A 21,918-nucleotide genomic window follows, 5' to 3' on the forward strand; every position below is an offset into this window, starting at 1 on the left:
TCAGGGGAGATAGAGATCAGGAAGCGCAAGGTGTGAGAATGAGACATCCAAGGGGGGGGAGGGGTCAAGGTCGAGGAAAATATAGATCGTTAGCTGGAAGGTGACAAAACAAACAAGGTTCTGGTCAAACATGACCCTCCATCCAGTGGATTGTAGGAATTTTGTTGAATATTGAGGAAGATGCCTAAACGTGGCATGCAGACTTCGAATCGTGGTGAATGTGGTCCATGTCTCGTCCTGTGAAGCCGTTGTCCATGAATCGAATCATTAACAAGTACATTCTGTCAAAGGCCTATTGTTTGGCCTACAGACCAATGGCCACCCAAGACCCCAGCAGGTGTGCAATGTGAAACACAGGCAGCAAAAATACAACACCAAACACATGGCAAACACCAGTGACACGTAAAGTTTTATTGACAAATTTGAATCAGACTATTTAAAGGAAGCAGACATCTCAACCAAACTGTCCATTTCTCCAGTAAGCCATTACCTTGAAGACTGCAATGCAGTTATTACAGCAGCAGCCACCACGGGAGCCTTGACTATGAGGGTCTTATACTCACTAGAAGCAATTCAATAGCTGATGTACAACACTGGGGGCAAATGTTGACCCCAGCCAAGACCTCACTGATGGACGGACACCTGTACATAAGTACACAAATGATTCACACAGCTTTGGAACTGGGTTTATTGTGAATTACACCATAAAAAGGAACTTGATAACATTCACCAGTTGAGTTTCACAAATCTCGAGAAGGATTCCAAACCATCTGCTATGAAAGAGTCACTAAAACTTACCCATCTTAAAAACGAGTATCTCGCGCTGAAAACTTCCTTCACTACAGCATAAAACCAACAAAAAAAAGCTGCGGATTTCTGTTAAACAGGAAAATGAAAATATTGGTCCACTTTTAAAAGTTTGAACTGGCCTTCTCAGTAACCCTCTGCGGGCGGCTCCATTTGGTAACCATTTTCAGGCAACATGTATCCTTCTGCAGGCTGCGACTCCAGGTCGATGTACAAGTCCAGACTGCCTTCCTCAAATTGCTCTGAAGCCCCATTATCTTGCAGCTTGTCAGCTTCCTTATTCCTATCTCTATCCCTATCCCTGTCTCTGTCTCGCTTGTGATCACGGTCCCGATCCCGGTCCCTGTCTCTCCTCCTGTCCCTGTCACGATCCTTGTCCTTGTCCCTGTCTCTGTGGCTCCGCCTACGATCCCGATCCCGGTCTCTATCTCGCTCCTTATCTCTGTCCCGCTCCCTATCCCTCTCTCCCCGTTCTCTATTCTTCTCTTCAGTTTCTGGTTTGGGTTCGACTGGTTCACAGACGGCCTCCACTGGCTGTGGATCACTGTGAGGTGCATCACCCGCCTCAGGCTGTTCTACATCTGTGCGTTCTTCTTTCTTATCCTTATCCCTGTCGCGATCTCGCTCCCTCTTGCGTTCACGGCTACGACTGCGTCGCTTACGATCCCGATCTTTATCCTTATCTTTCTCTCTGCTTCGCTCCCGGCTAGTACGGACCTTCCTCTCTTCCTTCTCCCGACTGCGAGATCGAGGAGGTCGCCGCCGCTCTCTGGAACGGCTTCGACGTCTCTCGCGCTCCTTGTCCCGTTCACGGCTACGCTCACTGCACTCGCGTCGATCCCGGTCTCGCTCTCGATCCCGGTCTCTGTAGGAACAAGCATCAATTAATCCAGACAGTTCAAAGATTCCCTTCAGACCCATCTTCATGTGGAAGAGGACAGATCTGTTGCAAGAATTCAGAGAGGTGCTTTAAGGAGCAGCAGAAGAGTTAACCACAAGTGGGGACAAACTAGAACTGTGTATTTTGGACAACTAGAGTGCAGGGAGGGGAGCATTAGGAAGCTGGTGTACACCAATGGGGTGTGAACTCACTGTTCTGAGCTCAGAGGCATCTATTTGCTGGTCCACTCACACAACCACACTGCCACTGTACTCCCCAAGATACGCAGCCCTGGTGCGAAGGGAGAGTGTAGAACATATGTGTGACTGGGAGATTGATGGCTGGCATGGACTCAATGGGTCGCAGGGTGCATCTCAAAACTAAACTCAATTAACATGCAATGGAACTTCAGAAGAAGACAATGAAATAAATATCCAAGCTGGTATCCGCTATGAACCCAAAGTCTTCCAACAGCCTCTTCTCCACAACAGCAAATTCCAAGCCCACCTTCCTCACTGCAGTTGCTTGCGGCAAGCTACAAATATAAACAAGCTCAAAGATTCAACTACATAACCAATGGCCTCATTTTCTGACTTTGGGTTCCGAAGGATTAAAATAAAGTCAAGCTTGTTCACTGCCTCTGGGGGAAGCAGACTTTAGAAAGGCAGCAGCTACTAGAGGCTACACCTGCCTCTCCACCCAAGGGTAAAATTAAACTGCAGACAAGTATGGCAGCAAGCATTCCACACTGCTGAACCCGATACAGGAGTGGGCTGGTCTGGTCTGTCTTACACTTGGACTACAAGTTCATTTAACTCTTAGTGAAGTCATAGAGTGATACAGTGTGGACACAGGCCACTCGGCCCAACTTGCACACACCTGCCAAAATGTCCCAGCTACACTAGTCCCACCTGCCTGCATTTGGTCCATAACCCCCTAAACCTGTCCTATCCTGTTTCTTAAATGTTGGGATAGCCCCAGCCTCAACTACCTCCTCTGGCAGTTTGTTCCATACACGCACCACCCTTTGCGTTTGTGGTTGCACAACAGTTGGCGAGACTGCGCACCTTACACATTGCTCGCTACAAGGCCACATGCTTACCTCTCATCATACCGTGGTGCATCATCACGACCTGAATGTTTGATATTAACATCTGCACCACCTCTGCGAGTCCCCCCAAGCCCACCACCTGCAGAAAGAAGCCCAACGTCAGTCACATAAAACAGGTTGCCATCACACCGAGAGCCCCGTCCTTCATCACCCACCAACCCACCATGGACATTGGACACCAGACAGACCAGGAAACTGCAGCCACGAGCTGTTAAACTTACCAAGCCTCCTTGGACGCCATCCTTTGACAGTGCGGCCTCTCTCCACATCAACCAGAACTCTCCTCCCATCAATCTTCTTGCCATCTGCGTGTTTGTATGCAGCTGCAACAGAGCGTGCCCACAACAGCAACTACAAGTCAGTGGGATTCAACATGGCCACCCCCACCCAACCACCCCCTTATCAAAAAGAAAAGGAATATTAACTATCCATGCAGAAACAAAACCTTTTAGGGAAGAGTTCTGTTTCGTGCCCCCATTCCTCCAATATTTGGAAGCAGGCTGTTAAATTAAATGCAAGATTTAGGGCTGGCTCCTCATTTTCTCAATACAACACTGAATCCCAGTAAACTGTGATTTGACTTCATATGTCAGTTAAATTTTGACGCATTTAGGATATTTTAAAGTGAGTCAGTTTCATTGAAAAAGGAAAGAGCCAACCCTAGCTAGTATACAACATTGAACCACTGAGATCTAATCCTGGAGAAGGGAAAAAACATTGATTAGAACAACTGTTAATTGAATCCATCACTCGCACACTCACTCACTCAAACAATATTGTTGATTCAGGGGGAATTTTGGCCCCACAAATAAAAAACTGAAAAAAAGTACCGCTGGCTGTTTGGCAACTGAAAATGGAAACAACCAAGTCAGTAAGCATCTGAAAACAGGACAGATTTGGAATGGTTGAAACCTCGTGTACAGCACTCAACTGTAACTTTATTCAACCGCAGGAGTCAAAATCCTTAACAGTACTTACAATTCAAGAATAACCCAAGAGTGTCCTACACCCCAGCATTACTACTTTCAACCAGACCCCAACTTAAAAGGAGTGGGAGTTTAGTTTCACAAGTACACTTATGGCTTTAAATCAGGATCTAACCACTGCGGCAAATAAATCAATAAGACAGGAAAAGGAAGGAGTCAAATATGAAAAATGTTTCCACTATCTCCCAAGAGCAGGCAACTTCTTTTTGGATTGTGGTGGGGTGTCTTTAAATATTCTTGATACGCTACCAAAGTAGAATCTCCAACTCTTGTACTTGTTTAGATGCAGTGTAATAGACATCATGATGATACACTGAACAAGGAAAAACAACATCTCTTGTTTTGGTTGAAGACCACAAGCTCTGCCACTTTGAGCTCGGTAGGCTTAGATCTCAATCTAACCAGATCCTTACTCTTCAGGGCAACATTGCCATTTCCTCGCGGAATTCGATTTAAAGCCTAAGATTCATCAGAAAATAGGACAAACTGCTCCTCCTTCAGAATTAACACAAATTCAGGAGAGGAAAAATTGAAATTTCATCCTAGTCCGTTACTTTCATTCGTAGTGTTACTGGCACCCATGATAGTTTGGAATTATGCTCTCAGCCACACTAGAACTGGACCATTTGACCAGGGTTGCAAGATCCTGTGTTAATTTGTTTAATAGGGTTCCATCCGCTAGGCACCACCAGGTAGAAAGATAAATTGATAAAAACAGGAACTGAAGGGACAAAGAGAAAAAATAAAATAAATTGATATAAGCACTACACAGCACCACTAACAAAAGAAAAGAGATTTTACCTGTGTTTACTTACAAAAACTGCACTTTAGCCCCCTGCACTCATGAAAATCGGGATGCGCTATCTCGCCAACAGATGGTACAATGTTCAGTGTTTCGACTTCCACTGTTTGTAACTTTCTGCTGCTGAGGATTTATCCTTTACTTACTGCACCTTACCTGCTTTCAGCAGCGATTGGGTTTTTAAAAAAAAGATTTTTCTACATCGGGCGTTTGATTAATTTAACAAGCATAGTCAAAGGATAATATATTTACTTATTTTTTAAAACGGTATCAGCGAAAAATGTCTGACTTGTGGCTTTTTTCCTCATTCCAGATTTACTTTGCAATCACAGCAATCTGAATGTCCAAAGAACACCAACATCTACAGAACTCAATCCACAGAGAACAAATTAAATGGGATTTGTGTGTCTTACCACCAGATGCGTTATACCAGTAATTTAAAAACACTCATTCTAGCTTCTTTTTCTTCAACACGCACATTAAATGGTATTGTTGTTATTTAAAACAAACCATTGCTACTTGGCACAAGGCATCAGAGGGTACATTTCAACCGGCCAAGTACAAGTGATAAGATCATCCTTTGTGCAGCATCAGACCTCAGGAGAGTTCAATTATAAAGATGCCAAATACCATCTTACCATCCATCACCTGTGGGATTTATAAATGTTTTTAGATTAACACCATATTTACATGAGAGATGAACAGAACTTTCCAGAGATAGTAATTGTGTATGGTCTTGAAGTCCACGTTGCATGTATAACTGTTTAATTTTCAATTCGCAACATATTCAAAGCAGACACAGGATAGGTAAATGACCTTCCCAATTGGAAAACTGAGGATTTATTTCCCTTTCATCAGGACACAAGATTACACAATATCCTAGAAGCAACCATTAAGTTCATTAAAGCACTGAGTTATGGTAACAACAAAATGAAAAACAGACAATACTCGTGTTAACAAGAGTGATGCTGGGAAATATTCGATGAGATTCTTCCAGGAATGACTTTTCCTCTTACTATAGCAGTTAAAAGCTGCTTATTTGTGCATCTGTAATATGTTAAAATCGGGAAGGAAACATTCCACTTCTCAGATGTAATACTTTGTTTGGGGAATCTTTTTAAAGAATGCGGTGTTTGTGTTAATACCAACATTTTCCACAATTTCACACTTGAGGCACCTATTGCAAGAACTATAAATAACTAGACTCCAGTATAGCTATAAACTTGGCGAAGAAGGGTCTCGACCTGAAACGTCACCCATTCCTTCTCTCCACAGATGCTGCCTGTCCCGCTGAGTTACTCCAGCATTTTGTGTCTATAAGCTTGGCGATTCTGTTTATCCAAAATATGCTGCACTTGCCAGCAACAGTACTAATACGGTTATGTTACAGCAGTTGAAAGCTTGAACAGAATAAATATATTAACGTGACAAATCTTCTGATTTTCTAGAGCGCCCCGCAGATCAGAGAGAAGAGGGGCAGGGAACACTGGTGCCAAAAACAAAACATCTGGATCTTTAAAAAAGTATAGAGGGGGACCGATCATAACTTGCTCAATAGCCGGTGTAACAAGATAATCCATTTGCTCATTTGTTTTCTTTTCAAAATATCTAGACAATTTGACTGTGTGTATTAATTAGACGTGTAGAAGTTAGATCCAGGCAATTTCAAGGATCCTGTAGATATATAACAGCTTCACCAGCTGGCACAACATGTGTAGCATTTCCACAGTACATCTCAGCTTACCATTCACCATGGAATGAAGTTCCAAATGATACTCAGGTCCAAGTTATTGCACAATATACATTTTCTCAAAAGCAGGGTTTCCTACTAAACCAAGGAGCAGATATAGCACATCTCCCTCTTTAATACCAGGTATTCTTTGAACATTCGATCCATAATGAAAAATTCAACAAGCCAGACAATCCCGTTGCTTTAAAAAAAAATAAACCTTTTACCGTGTTTTACCAATGAGTTTTACCAATCCAGCATTGCTTCTGTGCTCTCTCTCGCATGCCTCCATCAAAGGCCTCCGCGATGTAGACGGGGAAATCCCTTCACACAGCTTACCTGAGCCCTCGGCTCAAACTTACTTGACGAGCCGGTTTTGTTTTAAAACAATTTGTTTTTAAAATGACTCTTTATATTTAAAAAATCCCCTGTAAATGTTTTTGGTACACATGAATGGGAATTGAGCTGCAGAATCCTCTTTTGGAGGCCCACAATCTAAGTTCAGAGCTTTGTAAAAAAAACTTAAATGCAAGATGTCAGGGTAAAAGGTAAGAATGTGTTGAGGGTTTAAAAAAACGGGGGGAAAAAAATGTTGACATCACATTGTCACTAGGCACATTATTGCTCACAGTGCAAATAATAGCAGTTAATGTGATGTTTCCCAGATGCTTGGCTTATAGTGGATTGCTCAAACATTTTCGTTATTAGTGGAGAGAATGTCCAGAAAAGAATAGAAAGACAGAGAGCACACAAAAGCAAGCATTTTATATCCAGACAGAAATTAAGATATCAGAGAGCAAGTTTCCATCGCACTGCAGCCTCGGAACATCATTCAAGAATGCTCAAAAGGAAGGTTTTTAAACAGTTTAAAAAATAAAGCCTAGCCCAGCCAAAGAAGATGTTGCAGCTCTGAAATCTACGATTGCTACATTATTAATGCTGCCTGCGAACCTTTCCAGTGATTATAAATGTCAAGTTAAATTATTGTTCAGCACTGAAAAGTGGCCAGTTTTCTCGATGACCAATTTGTCAGATTATCTTGTTTGACAATTCTGATAATCACAAATTCAAAAAATATTAATGCATATGATTAGCTTCCAAATTTCTACAAATATATTTTTAGAGAATAGCCAATATTAAAAAAAGATTTTTAAACTGCAGATATTGCGCTTTTACCACTAAGGAAGTCGACTGAAAGCACCCGTACCATGGATAACAATCTAGCCTCCACATTTCACCTCCAAACTACCCACTTTCCTCAATTATTCTCAAAGTTATGCAGCTGTCATGCACACCTTTTCTGCTGTGCTCTCTACAAATTTAATCCATAATAACTGCCACCTTCTCCTCCTTTGAAAATAATGGTGAAAGCCCCTTTAAATTCCGAAGGAAAGTGTAGAATTCACCTGCGTTGAAAGCTACAACTATTCTTGCCTAATTAAAAGATAAGGATGGAAAAGCTCAATGAAAGCTTCCAATCAAACATCAACATGTACAATATGCTGATAATCAAGGAAATACTCAGGATCAAAGAGACAAGGGCGAAGAATAATATCCATCGAAAGGCAGCCCTTTCTAGACTTCAGTTATCTATTGGTCTGCCTGCAACAAACTACAAAATGGACAGCATGACACATATTTTTCTAACTGACAGGGAACAACATTAGGGCAAACTAAATCTGATATCAAACACCAACCAAGTTCCAAACAAATCAACTTATACTATTATTTTCTGTGTACAAAGGATGAAGCACAAATGGTTGCCACGAGGCACACCAAGTCTACTTCACAATTTGACAGCAGAAATTAAAACTAGGCATGGTGATACTACTGAAAATTCACATTCTAAACCAAAGAAACAGTTAATTTGTTTAGTTTGTGTTAGTGAGGAAACAGAAATCTTCTCTAGCTGCCCCTTCACATTACAATTAACATTCTCCCATAAATACACGCCCAATGCAGAGGAGATTACAGTGACATCTGATGCATTAACAGAAGTCAGGTTAGGATGCCATGTCATAGTTGGCAATCCAAGATAGTTAACTTTAGAAAACAAAAATAAAAATTTCATCTGACAGATTTTCACATCTGCTGTCCAAACTAACAGACTACAAAGTCATAGCTTGGCCTACAAACCTATTCATTGTAAACTCTCTAGACTTAACTCAGGAAGTTAGAGGGGCTTGTTAAATGCTACAACTCTACATTGATAGCTGCTGACTGCTTTCCTACTCAGTGGTCAACAGCAGACAGGATGAATTGGTAACAAAATATTTGTAAAATGAACCACACTGATCTGTATATGGATGCACAGAAATGTGTTTCTTGAAGGCTTGGTCCTTCTAACCACAGATATGAATGCAAAAAATAAAAACCTATGTGAAATAATTAAAATTTGAGTTTCAAATGTATTTGCTAATGCTAAGCCTACATCAAGCATACCCTTTATTCACTACTCAAGCCCCCCCCCCCCAAAAAAAGGACAGGGGGAGGTATAAAGTCCGATAATTAAAAGTAAGCATGGCTGCTCTACTCTAGCGGTCGGTATGCAGGGGTACAGAAGTGCAGTGACGTGATCATGGCTGCCTCTTGGGTCTGCATAATTTGCCTTGTTGTATGTCCAACTTTCCCCACATAACACAAAAGACAACATTGGCAAATCAGAACTCAAGCCCGAGATAAAGCTGACTTCTAATAATTCAAACCTTCAAATGTCCATAACATCACTAAAAACCCTGGCACAAACTGCATACTACCTAAATACTATTTTAAACTCACATTTAAGTAACCATATTGCCCCCTTTAGACAGAAAAGCACTGGAGGAACACAGCAGGCCAGACGGACACCAACTTCCCAGGGATACTAAAATAGCATATAGAATTTTCACAGCTAACTTGGGTAACTAACTGGTTCACATTTTTCTGGGCATATTTTTTTCCGTCCTTCTTTATTTAAGGAACAATTAAAAGAAAGTCAATTTCTGTGGAGCAAGATTCTCCATGAAAATGGCCTCGTATTCTAACCACTCTCCTCAACACTGAACCTTTCTGCACATGAACAGATGCTTAACAAAATTCCGTGGTTTGCCAGCAGCAGAGGCAGCAAAACATCTGAATGTGTCAAAACCTTCCAATCTCATAGCACACCCAACACGAGGCACAAACCACATTCCTGAGGCTGAGAGTTCAACTTATTTAGCACAGTTAATGTAGAAAACCATTTTGGAACAGAAGCTTCAAGACCAAATGTTCTCACTCTGCTGTGCTATTCCTACCCCGTTGCACAAAGCAACAACTTAAAAAAGCCTTTAAAGGTGCAGATCCGAAAGGCAGGAATGAGGGACATGCCACTGAGTTTCTCTACCCCAAAGATCCACGGTCTAACAAGTAGCAAAAGAGCCAGTACTCCTCCCTCAAAGAGTCATGCCTACTTTTCTGAATCACCTTGTGTCTTGTGTAACCTCACCTAAACTGATCTATTCATTGTTTTTTAGTCTCTCTTTCCTCTCATTGTGGTGATGTATTGCGAGTTCTTACCCATCATACAAACCCATATACCAACCATACAATGAGATGTAAGGGGAGCAATAGCATCAGCTGCAAGCCAGCAGTGGCATTTGCCATCAGAATGGTGGCTGCAGTGACAATAGAAATAACACAGAATTAATATACCCCTGCTTGCAAACAGTTGCACAATTCACAAACAAACTATGTATTTAAAGAAAAATACATGTACCAAGAGGCCCCTTTCACAAGATGGTCTGTGACCAAGCAAGGTTTACATGTCATGATGTAAATTGTCTCCAACACGGTAAAAGATGGAATGTGCAGGTATGCTTAAACTCAATTATGGCACAATCCTTGTGTTTGGAGATTTCCCATATTTCAAGGCAACAAAAATACTGCATGGCCAGAATATAATTTTCAAAATCCATTTCAAATGCAATTTAATAAAAAGTAGCCAAGTAATAGAAATAGAATGGTCTTAAATTGCAATTTCAACTATTCTGTGGCCCACTTAATTCAGCCCCTACTGAATGGAGCACAAATGAAATGATTCATTAACCTAATTTGTAATTTTCAAAGCAGGCACCAGCAATTTTGGCAATCCATTGAAAGGTCAACATCAAAGTTTCTGAAAACCAATAAAACAGTGAAAGGGGCCCAATGGTGCAAAAGGTCTACTTTTGAAAGTGTGCAAAAAAGACCAATCCCCTATAATTATCAATTGGTATCATGCCGTTGTTAGTCTTTGGTCTTCACACAGATCATTTCTGATGGTGTGAATACTTGGGACTGATTAATAAGGACAAGTAGACCTTCAATGAAATGAAGGGGGAAAATGTCCTTAATGCTGCTGTTTCACTGAAGACAGCAACTCACTTGAACCTTTCCCATCAGGAAAGGAAAGCAACTGCAGTGCACAAAAGGAAAAAAATATCCTCCAAAGAACCTAATAAATGTGAACAGATTAAAAAACTACATTTTAGGACAGCCAGGTAGCAGTTATTTTAATTTTATGTTGCACCCTGGCACAGGTCCTATAATCACTTCCCCAAATCACTTCAAATCTAGGAAACCATGGGGCAGAAATCCAAGTGCATTTAGCAGCATCTGTGCCAATCACAATTAGTTCTTGAATGCCCCCTCCCATTAAGAACAGTAAAGTGGAAGACATGATTCCAGTTACTAACAAATAAACTTCCACAGTTGAGTAAAAACTATGAAGCAAGTGCTCAGCATTATAAAGTAATAACAGATAATTAGCAACATGCTATTATCAATACTATACAACTTCCAATATAGTGGAAGAAAACGGTATACTTACCATACCATCCATCACCAGTGTAACAACGCTGAACAGTTCTCACCAGACTGTCAGCAAAACCATACTGGACCAAATACAGCTGAGTCTTGAGAAACATACCTGCCCCAAGCTCCACTTACAGAACAAACTTACTTGCAATGTATGCACTAAATTAGGGATAATGCATGGTGTAGACCCAGCATTTATTGGCGCATGTACACTTCTATCAGGAATCAGCTGTACTTATCCATTCCAAACCTCTGCTCCAACATTCAAAGGTTGACCGTTCAATCTTTAAGCAATGGTGAAGTTTTACACCATGCATGTGTATGTATATATATATATATATATATATATATACACACACAGTTTGTGATATTGTCACAAATTGCAATGGCAGGCCAATTTATAAAACATTTTGGAGATGTTTCTATATAATGATATTCCTCCAGTGAAAGAGCTGCCAACTCTTTTACAAGGAGTTCCCAGTCTCATATTTAGGATTCAGATCACATTTAGGCCCGCCCACTGTTTTTGTTCCAATAAGCTACCTTTTTGGACATCAACCAGAAAGGTCTAGTAATCACAAAGTGCTATGGCCCTCTTAGATGGCCAAGTACTGCGCATCGGTTAATGCCTCTGCATCCCTGCGCTAATATCAAAGCTTTACAAGCTGTTCCATTAATCACTGGGCGACTTGTGGCGATAATATGGAAAGAAGTGTTGCCTGCAACCCTTGCCTACAGCAGTACATAGGCCTGCCAGGGCAGGTCTGATGGTCACACGGTTATGGTATCCTCCAACAGCTGAGTGACGAGTTTGAAGATTCAGGCCTACATTACTTAGGAAATCAGAATTCTTAATAAATAGGTTCAAAGGCAATTTCAACATTATAGATAACCATTTATGCTTGATAAAAATCTGGATCCCCTAGATTAAAGTATACAAAATTGAATTTCACTGTACCTCGATACATGTGACTGATAAAGCACCATACACTAATTAAAACTAGGCAAACTCATCTGCTATAAAATCAGCCTTTCAGCTCGGCCCTAATAACTTGATCTGAAACAAACAAGATGCATTCAAACTTGCTTCTTGCCAACTCGAGAGGCACCTGCCTGCCATGAGCAATCCTGCCTCATATTACCATCGTAGACATTAAACTTACATGGATATTTAAAAACTTGCTTGAATCCTATAGTTGAGCGGAGAACTGTGTATATTAACAAACCAAGAAACCGGCTGCCATCTTTAAAAGCAAAATTACACGTCACACCTTGATTTGTGGTTTAAACCTCCTGCACTCTAAACATTTCTACCCACTTGATTCCAAATGCTCTTTGCAAGACTCAGTGTGTACAGGTTGATGTGCAAAAATAAAAGTAACTTTGAACATGTATTTGGGACCATAATCAGTGACCAGCCACGCCCAGCTTTTCTCTAACTAAATCCTAACCCGAAGCAGATCCCAGCAAATAGGAAGGTTGAAGTCATCGGGATACAAAATAAATTGAAGGCCGGTGTGCACTCAGCAAGCAGCCTAATGTTGCACAACCAGAATGTGTACAACATACGGCTCAGCTGAAGTGAAACCGAGTTATCCAAAGCCCTTCCCACCCCATGGACACACAAGTTACTCACAGTGCATATCTCGCTCATGTTCGTATTCGATAAAAGCGTAACCACGAGGCTTTCCAGTCCGTTTATTATATACCATGTAGATCTAAAGAAAGGAACCAAAAAGCACATCAAGAATTTTAAATACAATTGTTTAAATATAAACACAAAAATCCGGAGTAAATAAATTAAAATATTGCAGTAAAAACAAACAATAGGCATCTCTAGGCGTGCGCAATGAAAATGTTTTTAAAGGGGGAAAGACAGGAGAAAAATAAAATGGCAATCATAGATGATCATGTTCTTTTACACTTAAACAGGATCTTTAACAAAAAACGAATTGCTGTTTGCTCTCTAACAGCCAAGCACCGATGAATTTATTAGACATTCATGTTCAAAACCAAGTGTGCAGTCAGTTGCAGCAGAGTTAATGTATTTACTTATTTGCTATGCTGCGGACCTGTCCAGGTGGTCTTGTTGCACTCTCATACCTTTAAGGACTTTTGTAACATTCAAATGATTAAAATTCACGACCAGCATGTTCCAGTGAGGACGAAGGATAAGGATGACCAGGTAAGGGAACCGTAGATGACCAAAGAGGTGGTAAACTTGGTCATAAAGAAAAAGGAAGCGTACAGTTTAGAAAGACAAAGTCGGATATGGCCTTGGAGAAATTTAAAAAAAGCAGGAAGGGGTTCAAGTGAACAACTGGCAAATTAAATGGAAGAAAACCCCAAGGCTCTTTACACATACATTGGAATGATGCCTGAACTAGGGGCTATTAGCAACAAGGTGATTGGACAAGAAGGATTGTTTTTTCAGGAACATCAGAGGTTGAGTGGAGACCAGATAAACATAAATTTATGAGAGGCATAAAACAAAATGGTCAAAGTTTTAAGATGAGGGCCAGGTTTTTATTATATTTGGAGTGGTGGGCGCCTGGAACATGCTGCCAGGGTTGGCAGCTGATGCGAGAGAGGCACATTTAAGAAGCTGTCAGATAGACATGTAGGTTAAGGAGGCATATTGGTCACATGCCGGCAGTGGAGTTTAGTTTAACTTAGCATCGTGTTCAGTATTGACAATGTGGGTCGTACGGCCTAATCCTGTGATATACTGTTCTAGAGTACTGTTACTTAGTTTAATGACAATTTTCATTTTTCTATCACAAGTACTTACTCTTTTAATGGGACCATAGACCTCAAATTCACGTCTCAGCTTGGACTCTGTTGTGTCGTAGTTCTGTAATAGAGGAAACAGTGAGCCACTTATTTACATCTTCAAAACATGTTCACATATGCAGCAATGGCTGCTTCTTATGGCAAATTAATTTTAAAAGTGTATTTCAGGTAGCTGCCATTGATCTCTCCACTGGGGCAGCAGTTTTCCTGCAGCATTTCTCAGAACAATCGAAACTTGTGCTCAAAATCAACTCTTGATTCAGATGATACCAAATTGCAATACACCCATTGGACAACAATTAGTCAAGATGAAGAAGAAAGATCCAAACATCCAAAACATCACATATCTACGCTCAGGATTATGAAGCAACCCACAAACTCCTTGGAACTATGCTATAAATTAACATGCTAGATCTACACGTCAATCTGCTAATGAATGTGGACATCAATGGTACGGCTTGTAAGCAGTGATCCGTTTGTTCCCCATGAACTAGTCCATTTTGAAGGGCAGTAGAATCAACTACATTGACGGGTGAAATATGCAGTCACAAGTAAACAACGGTGTACTTCTGTTCCAAGGTGACGTTTGGGACGGGACAGATATTTTACAATGCTGTGTAAGAAAGAACTGCAGATGCTGGTTTAAATCAAAGGTAGACACAAAATGCTGGAGTAACTCAGTGTGTGAGGCAGCATCTCTGGAGAGGAATGGGCGATGTTTCGGGTCTCGACCCTTCTTTAGACTGTCGCCCATTCCTTCTCTCCAGAGATGCTGCCTCGCCCGCTGAGTTAGGCCAGCATTTTGTGTCTACCTATTTTACAATGCTGTCGTTTAATGGCCACTGCTCATGATATCAGCCCCATTACCCAAATTTATATAATTATGTGAATTTAAATGTATGTGCTCCCACAGAGGGAGTAGGAGCTTGATCAATCGTCCAGGTATGATTCTGTCCCATAACAACCACTGTACTGATGTACCCCGTCCCAACAACTATGCATTCGGAGCTCCTGATGAGGCATCCTTTATATTGCAGAGACCAAGCATAGACTAGGTGACCGTTTCAACATTCACTAATGCTCCGTCCACCAAGGCCTGTTGGTGCTTCCGAATGCAAGCCTGAATTAGTACCACCATTCCAACAGCATTTTACCAACCACCCCTGCCCCACCAGAAAAAAAAGAGAACACAAAATGAAAACTCACCACTCTGGCAACAAACAGAGTCTTGAAAGCATCGCCTTGTGCATTTGGATCATTGTGAGGATCCCCTGTCAATGATAAAATGTGCACTTAGTTGAGGCAGTCAGTCGAGTTCTATTCCATATCTGGCATACTTAAATTCTGGAATTTCCCCCTCAAACATTTCTCTTCCATTAAAATCTAATTCATCAAATGGACATTTGGTCACCTTGTGTCTCGGTTCAATATATCCCTGCCAAGTACACTGGAACCTTTTACTATGTTAAAAGGCTTTATATAAACAGATATCCAAAAAGCAATTAAGTTTAAGTAATTCCATTTTAAATGTTCTCATGTTAAACCTGCAGGCCATGAAGCTATGTGCAAAGTATGCCTGCAAACCCAGATGATTTATTTGCCTTCAAGTATCTGCACACAACCACTCATAATTCCCACATAAGTGGTGTAATATTAATGCATCCCCATGTTGAAGAAGAGTGCATGTCAAGGACAGTACAAGTTGCATGGATTTACTGCACATTGAGCAGAAAACAAAACGACCGACTCATCCGTACACTTACACATCTTAAGTTCATTTTCAACTTCCTGTTGTCTTCTCTCAATCTTCTCACGTCTCTGCAGAAGGAAAATCCCAAGACTTCAATTTCACACAGGTGAACCCCCAGCAGTGGAAAATGCCGTAAGGGAAGTATTATACAGGCAGGAACATGAAATTGAGTCACTTTTAGCATTCAATTTTGGCCTAGCTGTATAAAACATAGGTTACGTTAATCAGCCCATTCGGTTCTATTCCCAGCTGAGCAGTAAAATGGACACGAGGTTTTTTTTTAACCAATTGTCCATACATTTGCAATGATCAAGACTTTGATCTGTTGATGGTGCTGTAATAAAATGTAATGTCCAAGGAGTCCGTGGACATGGAACAAAGTGCGGAAAGGTTTGTGATTTCATTACCCAACATCACTAGCAAAGTTTTATTTCTTAATAAATAAGGAAAAAATAGGAATACAAAACTATTCACTGAATAGTGATAGGCTTCAATAGAGTGGATGTGGAAAGGATGTTTCCACTGGTGGGAGAGTCTAGGTCTGGAGGTCATAGCCTCTGAATTAAAACATGCTCCTTCAGGAAGAAGATGAGAATTTGTTTTAGTCAAAAGGCTGGTGAATTTGTGGAATTCTATGCCACAGACGGCTGTGGAGGCCAAGTCAACGGATATTTTTAAGGCAGAGATAGATTCCGAATTAGTACGGGTGTCAGTGGTTATGGGGAGAAGGCAGGAGAATGGGGTTAGGAGGGAGAGATAGATCAGCCATGATTGAATGACAGAGTAGACTTGATATGCTGAATGGCTTAATTCTGCTCCTATTACGTATGACCTTATGAAACGGAAGTAGCAACCAAATCAAAATTACAGCAAGGGTATTTCTGAAGATGCCTTGCCTACAGGCACAGTGGCTAACTGACCCTTCCACTGACGATGTACAAATGAAGACTAGCTCCATTCTCACCTTCCTCTCCATGCGCTCCTCGCGAGTCTCAGCTCTTGTCGGTGGCGGGGCATCTCTGGGGTCCTACAGGGAGAACACGAGTGGTTGAAGATTATCAAACTATAGTTCATAGTGCATCCACATGAAGAGAACTTGGCCCATTAGCCTGCTCTGCTCCAGTTGCTTCCATTACAACTTCAACTCCATCCCCAATACCCTAACGCCCACTTATCATGAATCCATGCCCCACCTGGATGAGCACCTCCTATTCATTCCTCTGGCTTCACATTTCAGTCTCTTCTATCTCTATCTCACTTTTTGCTCTTTCGCCCGACCTTTGTCCAACTATCTGCCAATAAAACTCCCTCACCTGTATCCATCTATCACTCGCCAGGCTTTATCTCACCCCACCTCTCTACCAGCTTTCCCCACCAATAAAATCACTGAAGGATCCCAACCTGAAACACCTATCTATGTTCTCCAGAGATACTGCTTGACCTGCTGAGTAACACTTTAGTGTATATTTTTGTAAACTAACAGCTTCAGTCCCTTGTGTCTACATGAATCTATCTACATCTGCCTTTAATTGACAAAATATAAGATTACTCAATGACTGCCTCCATTAACATGCGAGGAAGAATTCAATAATCCCATTCCACGTACGTCTTGTAAACTTCACAGAACAGCTGTCCAAAGCAGTATGTTCTCCCTTAAAAATGGTGCCAATACTGTACATTGTTGGCATTCCTAATTAGTATATACTACCCTCCAGCCTTCAGTAAATCATGTACAGGACACCTAGATTTATTTTTTCTTCTCCTATACACCTGATCTGCAAATCGTCTATGAATTAAGACTGGTTAAACATGTTTTTCCTGACCAATTTAACATATTCCTATCACTTATGATATCCCTTGCAGTCTTTTAGCCACGTGCTGTGCAGTCTCTTGATGGCTTCTTCTACTGGTTCACTTTGCTGCATTTGTGTCATTTAGCAACCAAACACTACATGTCTGGGTGTATAAACTGTGGGCCAGAGAAGGCCTCATTTCTGTTTAAAGTGGCTAGCAATAAACTGCAATTAATTAGTTTCTCCTCCACAAAACATGTCAGAAGGGTCTCAACCCAAAATGCCATGTTCATTCACTCCACAATGGGGAGAAGGCAGGCACGGGTTATTGATTGGGGACACTCAGCCATGACCACAATGAATGGCGGTGTTGGCTTGAAGGGCCGAATGGCCTCCTCCTGCACCTATTTTCTGTTTCTATGCTGCCTTCCCCGTAGAGTAAATCTAGCATTGTTTTTTGCTCCAGATTGCCCACAAGCAGCCCCATCCCTAGGGCACTCAAAGCCCCCCACCATCCCCAATATTAACCCCAACCCCACATGCTCACCCCGTCCCCACCACCTCATCTCACCCACTCTTCTTCTTATCCCCATTACACCCTCTTCCTCCCCACACAGCCCAGTGCCCCTTAACTCCCTACCACCCCCTACTCCTGCTCAGCCTCTCTCTCCACTTCCCCCTCCCAAACCTGCCCCCACCATTCCCCACTCTCTCTACCTTACCCTCCACTCCCCCATACCTCACCCCCCTCACCAACACTCTCTCCTCAACCCCACCATCCTCACTCTCCCCAACCTCCCACCCACTCTATCCTCCCTCCTCCTCCCCTCCCCCCCCCTTCACCTCTCTTCCCCCCCTCCCCCCCACACCCCCTCACCTCTTCTCCCCCCCCCCTCACCCCTACCTCCCTCTCCCCACCCCCCTCACCTTTGCCCCCCCTCACCCCACCCCCACCTCTCTCCCCCCCCCCCACCCCCTCACCCCTACCTCCCTCACCTCTCACCCCAACCCCCCCTATCTCCCCCCCACTCACCCCTCTCTCCCCCCCCCACCCCCTACCTCCCCACCCCCACCTCTCTTCTCCCCCCTCCCCCCCACCTCTCTCCCCCCTCACCTCTCCCCCCCCCTCACCTCCCCCACCCCCACCTCCCCCCCCCACCCCCCCCCCCACCCTCTCTCCCCCCCATCACCTCACCCTCCCCCCCTCACCTCTCCCCCCCCCCTCACCTCACCCCCCCCCCACCTCACCCACCCCCACTCTCTCTATCCCCCCCACCCTCTCTCCCCCCCCCCCCCCACCTCTCCCCCCCCCTCACCTCACCCTCCCCCCCTCACCTCTCCCCCCCCCCCTCACCTCACCCCCCCCCTCTCTCCCCCCCCTTCACCTCTCCTCTCCACCCCCTCACCTCTACCCCCCCCCTCACCTCACCTCTCCCCCTCACCTCTCCCCCCCCCCCCCTCACCCTCCCCCCCCCCACCTCACCTCTCCCCCCCCCCCTCACCTCACCCTCCCCCCCTCACCTCTCCCCCCCCCTCACCCCTCACCCCCCCCCCCCCCCTACCCCCCCCTCCCCACCCCCCCCCCCCTCCCCCTCCCCCCCCCTCTCCCCCCCCCCCCCCTCCCCCCCCCCCCTCCCCCCCCCCCCCCCCCCCCCCCCCCCCTCCCCCCCCCCCCCTCACCCCCCCCCCCCCCCCCCCCCCCCCCCCCCCCCCACCCCCCCCCCCCCCCCCCCCCCCCCCCCCACCCTCTCCCCCCTCACCCCCACCCCTCTTCCTCCCCCCTCCTCCCTCTCTCCCCCCTCACCCCCTCCCTCTCTCCCCCCCCCCCACCCTCTCCCCCCCCACCTCTCACCCCCACCTCTATTCTCCCCCCCCCCTCTCCCCCCCCCCCTCCCCCCCACCTCCCCCCCCTCCCCCCCCCCTCTCTCCCCACCCCACCCCCCCCCCCACCTACCTCCCCCCCTCCCCCCACCCCTATCTCCCCCCCCCCCCCTCACCTCACCCCCCCTCAACCCCCCCTCTACCCCCCACCCCTCTCCTCACCCCCCCCTCACCTCGAAGTGTGACACGAAGCGGGCGATGCCAGAGTAGGGTTGGCTGTGATGCTTCTCATGCGGCAGCTTCTCTAGCGGCGGGAGGAAGGGCACGGGGTCGCGCGGCGCGAACAGCGCCAGCAGGTTGGGCGGCAGGAACTGAGTCATGGCGGCGGCGGCGGCTCCTCCTCCCCCTCGCCGGTAACTGACGGTCGGACGGACACGGGCGGGTGGTCACCGGTCGCCGCCACTAACTACTATAACTGATATAACCGTGTAACTAGTGTAACTAGTGTAACTAGCGTAACCCGCAGCGCGGCCGCGCGCCTCCCGCCGACCTGGACAACACAAAATGGCGGCGCCCTTGTCACCGCGCCGCGTCGTGTCGTGTCCCTGCGCCGCCTCCCCGGCCTCAGGCAACGAACCACCCCGGGACCAGCCAACCTCACCTCTGATCTTCCAGCCAACGCCCTTTAGACTAAATCGCTTCTCTCTCACACTCTAAGCCCTTTCGTTCGCTTTCTATTCCCTTCAATACAAGCGCACTATGTTTTTCGCCTTGCTGGGGCGGCGGAGGAGTACGCGTGTCGACGCCGCCAGCGCCAGGATCACGGATGCGCGCATGCGCCGGATCACCCGGAAGTTCCGCCCCGCCCGGCAAGCGCCGCTCCTGCACCTGGCCCATTGGATGGGGCGCACGTCAGTCACCAACTGGTCCCGCCCCCGAGGGGTGATCGACAGACGCCGCCTCGCCCTTTGTTGCAGATCCAGGGCCAGTGCATGTTCAATGCAGGAGAACTTCCACTGCAGGTTCATCCAATGCACACTCATGGCAGAGTAGACGTGATGGGCCGAATGGCCATATTCTCTTCTTATCACTTATGACCTTTAATAGACAATGAAACATAGAAAAATAGGTGCAGGCATAGGCCATTCAGCCCTTTGAGCCAGCACCACCATTCAATATGATCATGGCTGATCATCCAAAATCAGTACCTCGTTCCTGCTTTTCCTCCATATCCCTTGATTCCTTTAGCCCAAAGAGCTAAATATAACTCTCTCTTGGAAACATCCAGTGAAACTTCCACCCAGAGTTGTGAATTTGTGCAATTCTCTGCCTCAGAAGGCAGTGGAGGCAGATTCACTGGATGCTTTCAAACGAGAGATAGCGCTCTTAGGGCTAGCAGAATCAAGGGATATGGGGAGAAAGCAGGAACGGGGTACTGACTGGATGATTCACCATGATCACATTGAATGGCGGTGCTGGCTCTAAGGTCCGTGTGGCCCATTCCTGCACTTATTGTCTATGTATCTCAATGTATCTATGAATTGGCCTCCACTGCCTTCTATGGCAGAGAGTTCCACAGATTCACAACTCTCTGGGTAAAAATAATTGATAGATGAAGGAATCGAGGGGAATAGAGAACGGCTACAACAGAGTTGAGATCAGCAAAGGTCATCCATCAATGGTGGGACAGACAGTAGATGCGTGATTTTCAACTCCTGCTCTTATTTTACTGTGCTTGTGACTGAACAAAATTTAGTTGATGAGCAATTTGGCGTCAGGCTAATGAAAGAAGCACGAGCTGAAAGAACATCTTCCAGGTCTTTGTTCATGGAGGTGTGAAGCATGGAAACCAGCCCTTCGGCCCACCTTGATCATGCTGTGCAAGTTGTGATACAGGGTAGTCCCGCTAGTTAGCCCCTATGCTTCTACGCCTTTCCTATCCCATATAGGAGGGCTTTACAGGGCTACAGGCCAAATCCAGTCAAAAGGGTAATATGTCAATAGTGCATATATAGGCATATTGTTTGCTGATGGAATCAGTGTGTGGAAACAGGGCTTTCAACTCAACCTGTTTATGCTGATCAAGATGCTACATCTAAGCTAGATCTCTCCTAAACCTTCCTTGTCCTTGTACATATGCAAGTGTCTTTTAAATGGTGTTGTGGCACCTGCCTCAGCTACCTCCTCTGGCAGCTCATCCCAGACACTCACCACCCTCTGTGTGGAAAAAGTTGCCCCTTGGGTTACTATTAAATCTTTCCCTTCTCGCCTTAAATTTATGTCCTCTGTTTCTCGGTTCCCCTACCTTAGGAGATATTGTGCATTCAACATGATCTATTCCCTTCATGATTTTATACACCTTTATAAGATCACCCCTCATCCTCCTGCGCTCCAAGGAATAAAGTCCTAGCCGGCCCAACCTCTCCTTCAAGATCCTGGCAACCATCCTCGTAAATGGATTAAATAATGTAATCACACATCCAAATTAAAAATGCAATTGAGTTTAATAAACATGAATGCTGCTGGTTAATTACACATATAAGTTATACAAGGCATCAACAGCATCTTCTTGTGCTTAAAACGGTGCAGCTTTGCTGCCGTAACAAGTACTTTGTGTAAGAGTCCTGTGTA

At 44.6% G+C, this 21,918-nt stretch overlaps 1 protein-coding gene across 1 annotated transcript; it reads right to left on the bottom strand.

Annotated features, from left to right (window-relative positions):
* Positions 1 to 390: 390 nt before the first annotated feature.
* On the bottom strand, positions 391 to 20,091 carry snrnp70 (small nuclear ribonucleoprotein 70 (U1)). The gene is made up of 9 exons (XM_055663452.1): positions 19,521 to 20,091; positions 16,638 to 16,700; positions 15,687 to 15,741; positions 15,130 to 15,194; positions 13,922 to 13,984; positions 12,767 to 12,848; positions 3,020 to 3,121; positions 2,790 to 2,877; positions 391 to 1,672 (listed from the first exon to the last, which is right to left on the bottom strand). The coding sequence occupies exons 1-9, from the start codon at positions 19,665 to 19,667 to the stop codon at positions 934 to 936; spliced, it is 1,404 nt and encodes a 467-aa protein (XP_055519427.1). The 5' UTR covers positions 19,668 to 20,091; the 3' UTR covers positions 391 to 933.
* Positions 20,092 to 21,918: the final 1,827 nt, after the last annotated feature.

The sequence above is a fragment of the Leucoraja erinacea genome, chromosome 37 (assembly GCF_028641065.1).
Source record: "Leucoraja erinacea ecotype New England chromosome 37, Leri_hhj_1, whole genome shotgun sequence".
In the NCBI taxonomy this organism is placed as follows: Eukaryota; Metazoa; Chordata; class Chondrichthyes; order Rajiformes; family Rajidae; genus Leucoraja; species Leucoraja erinaceus.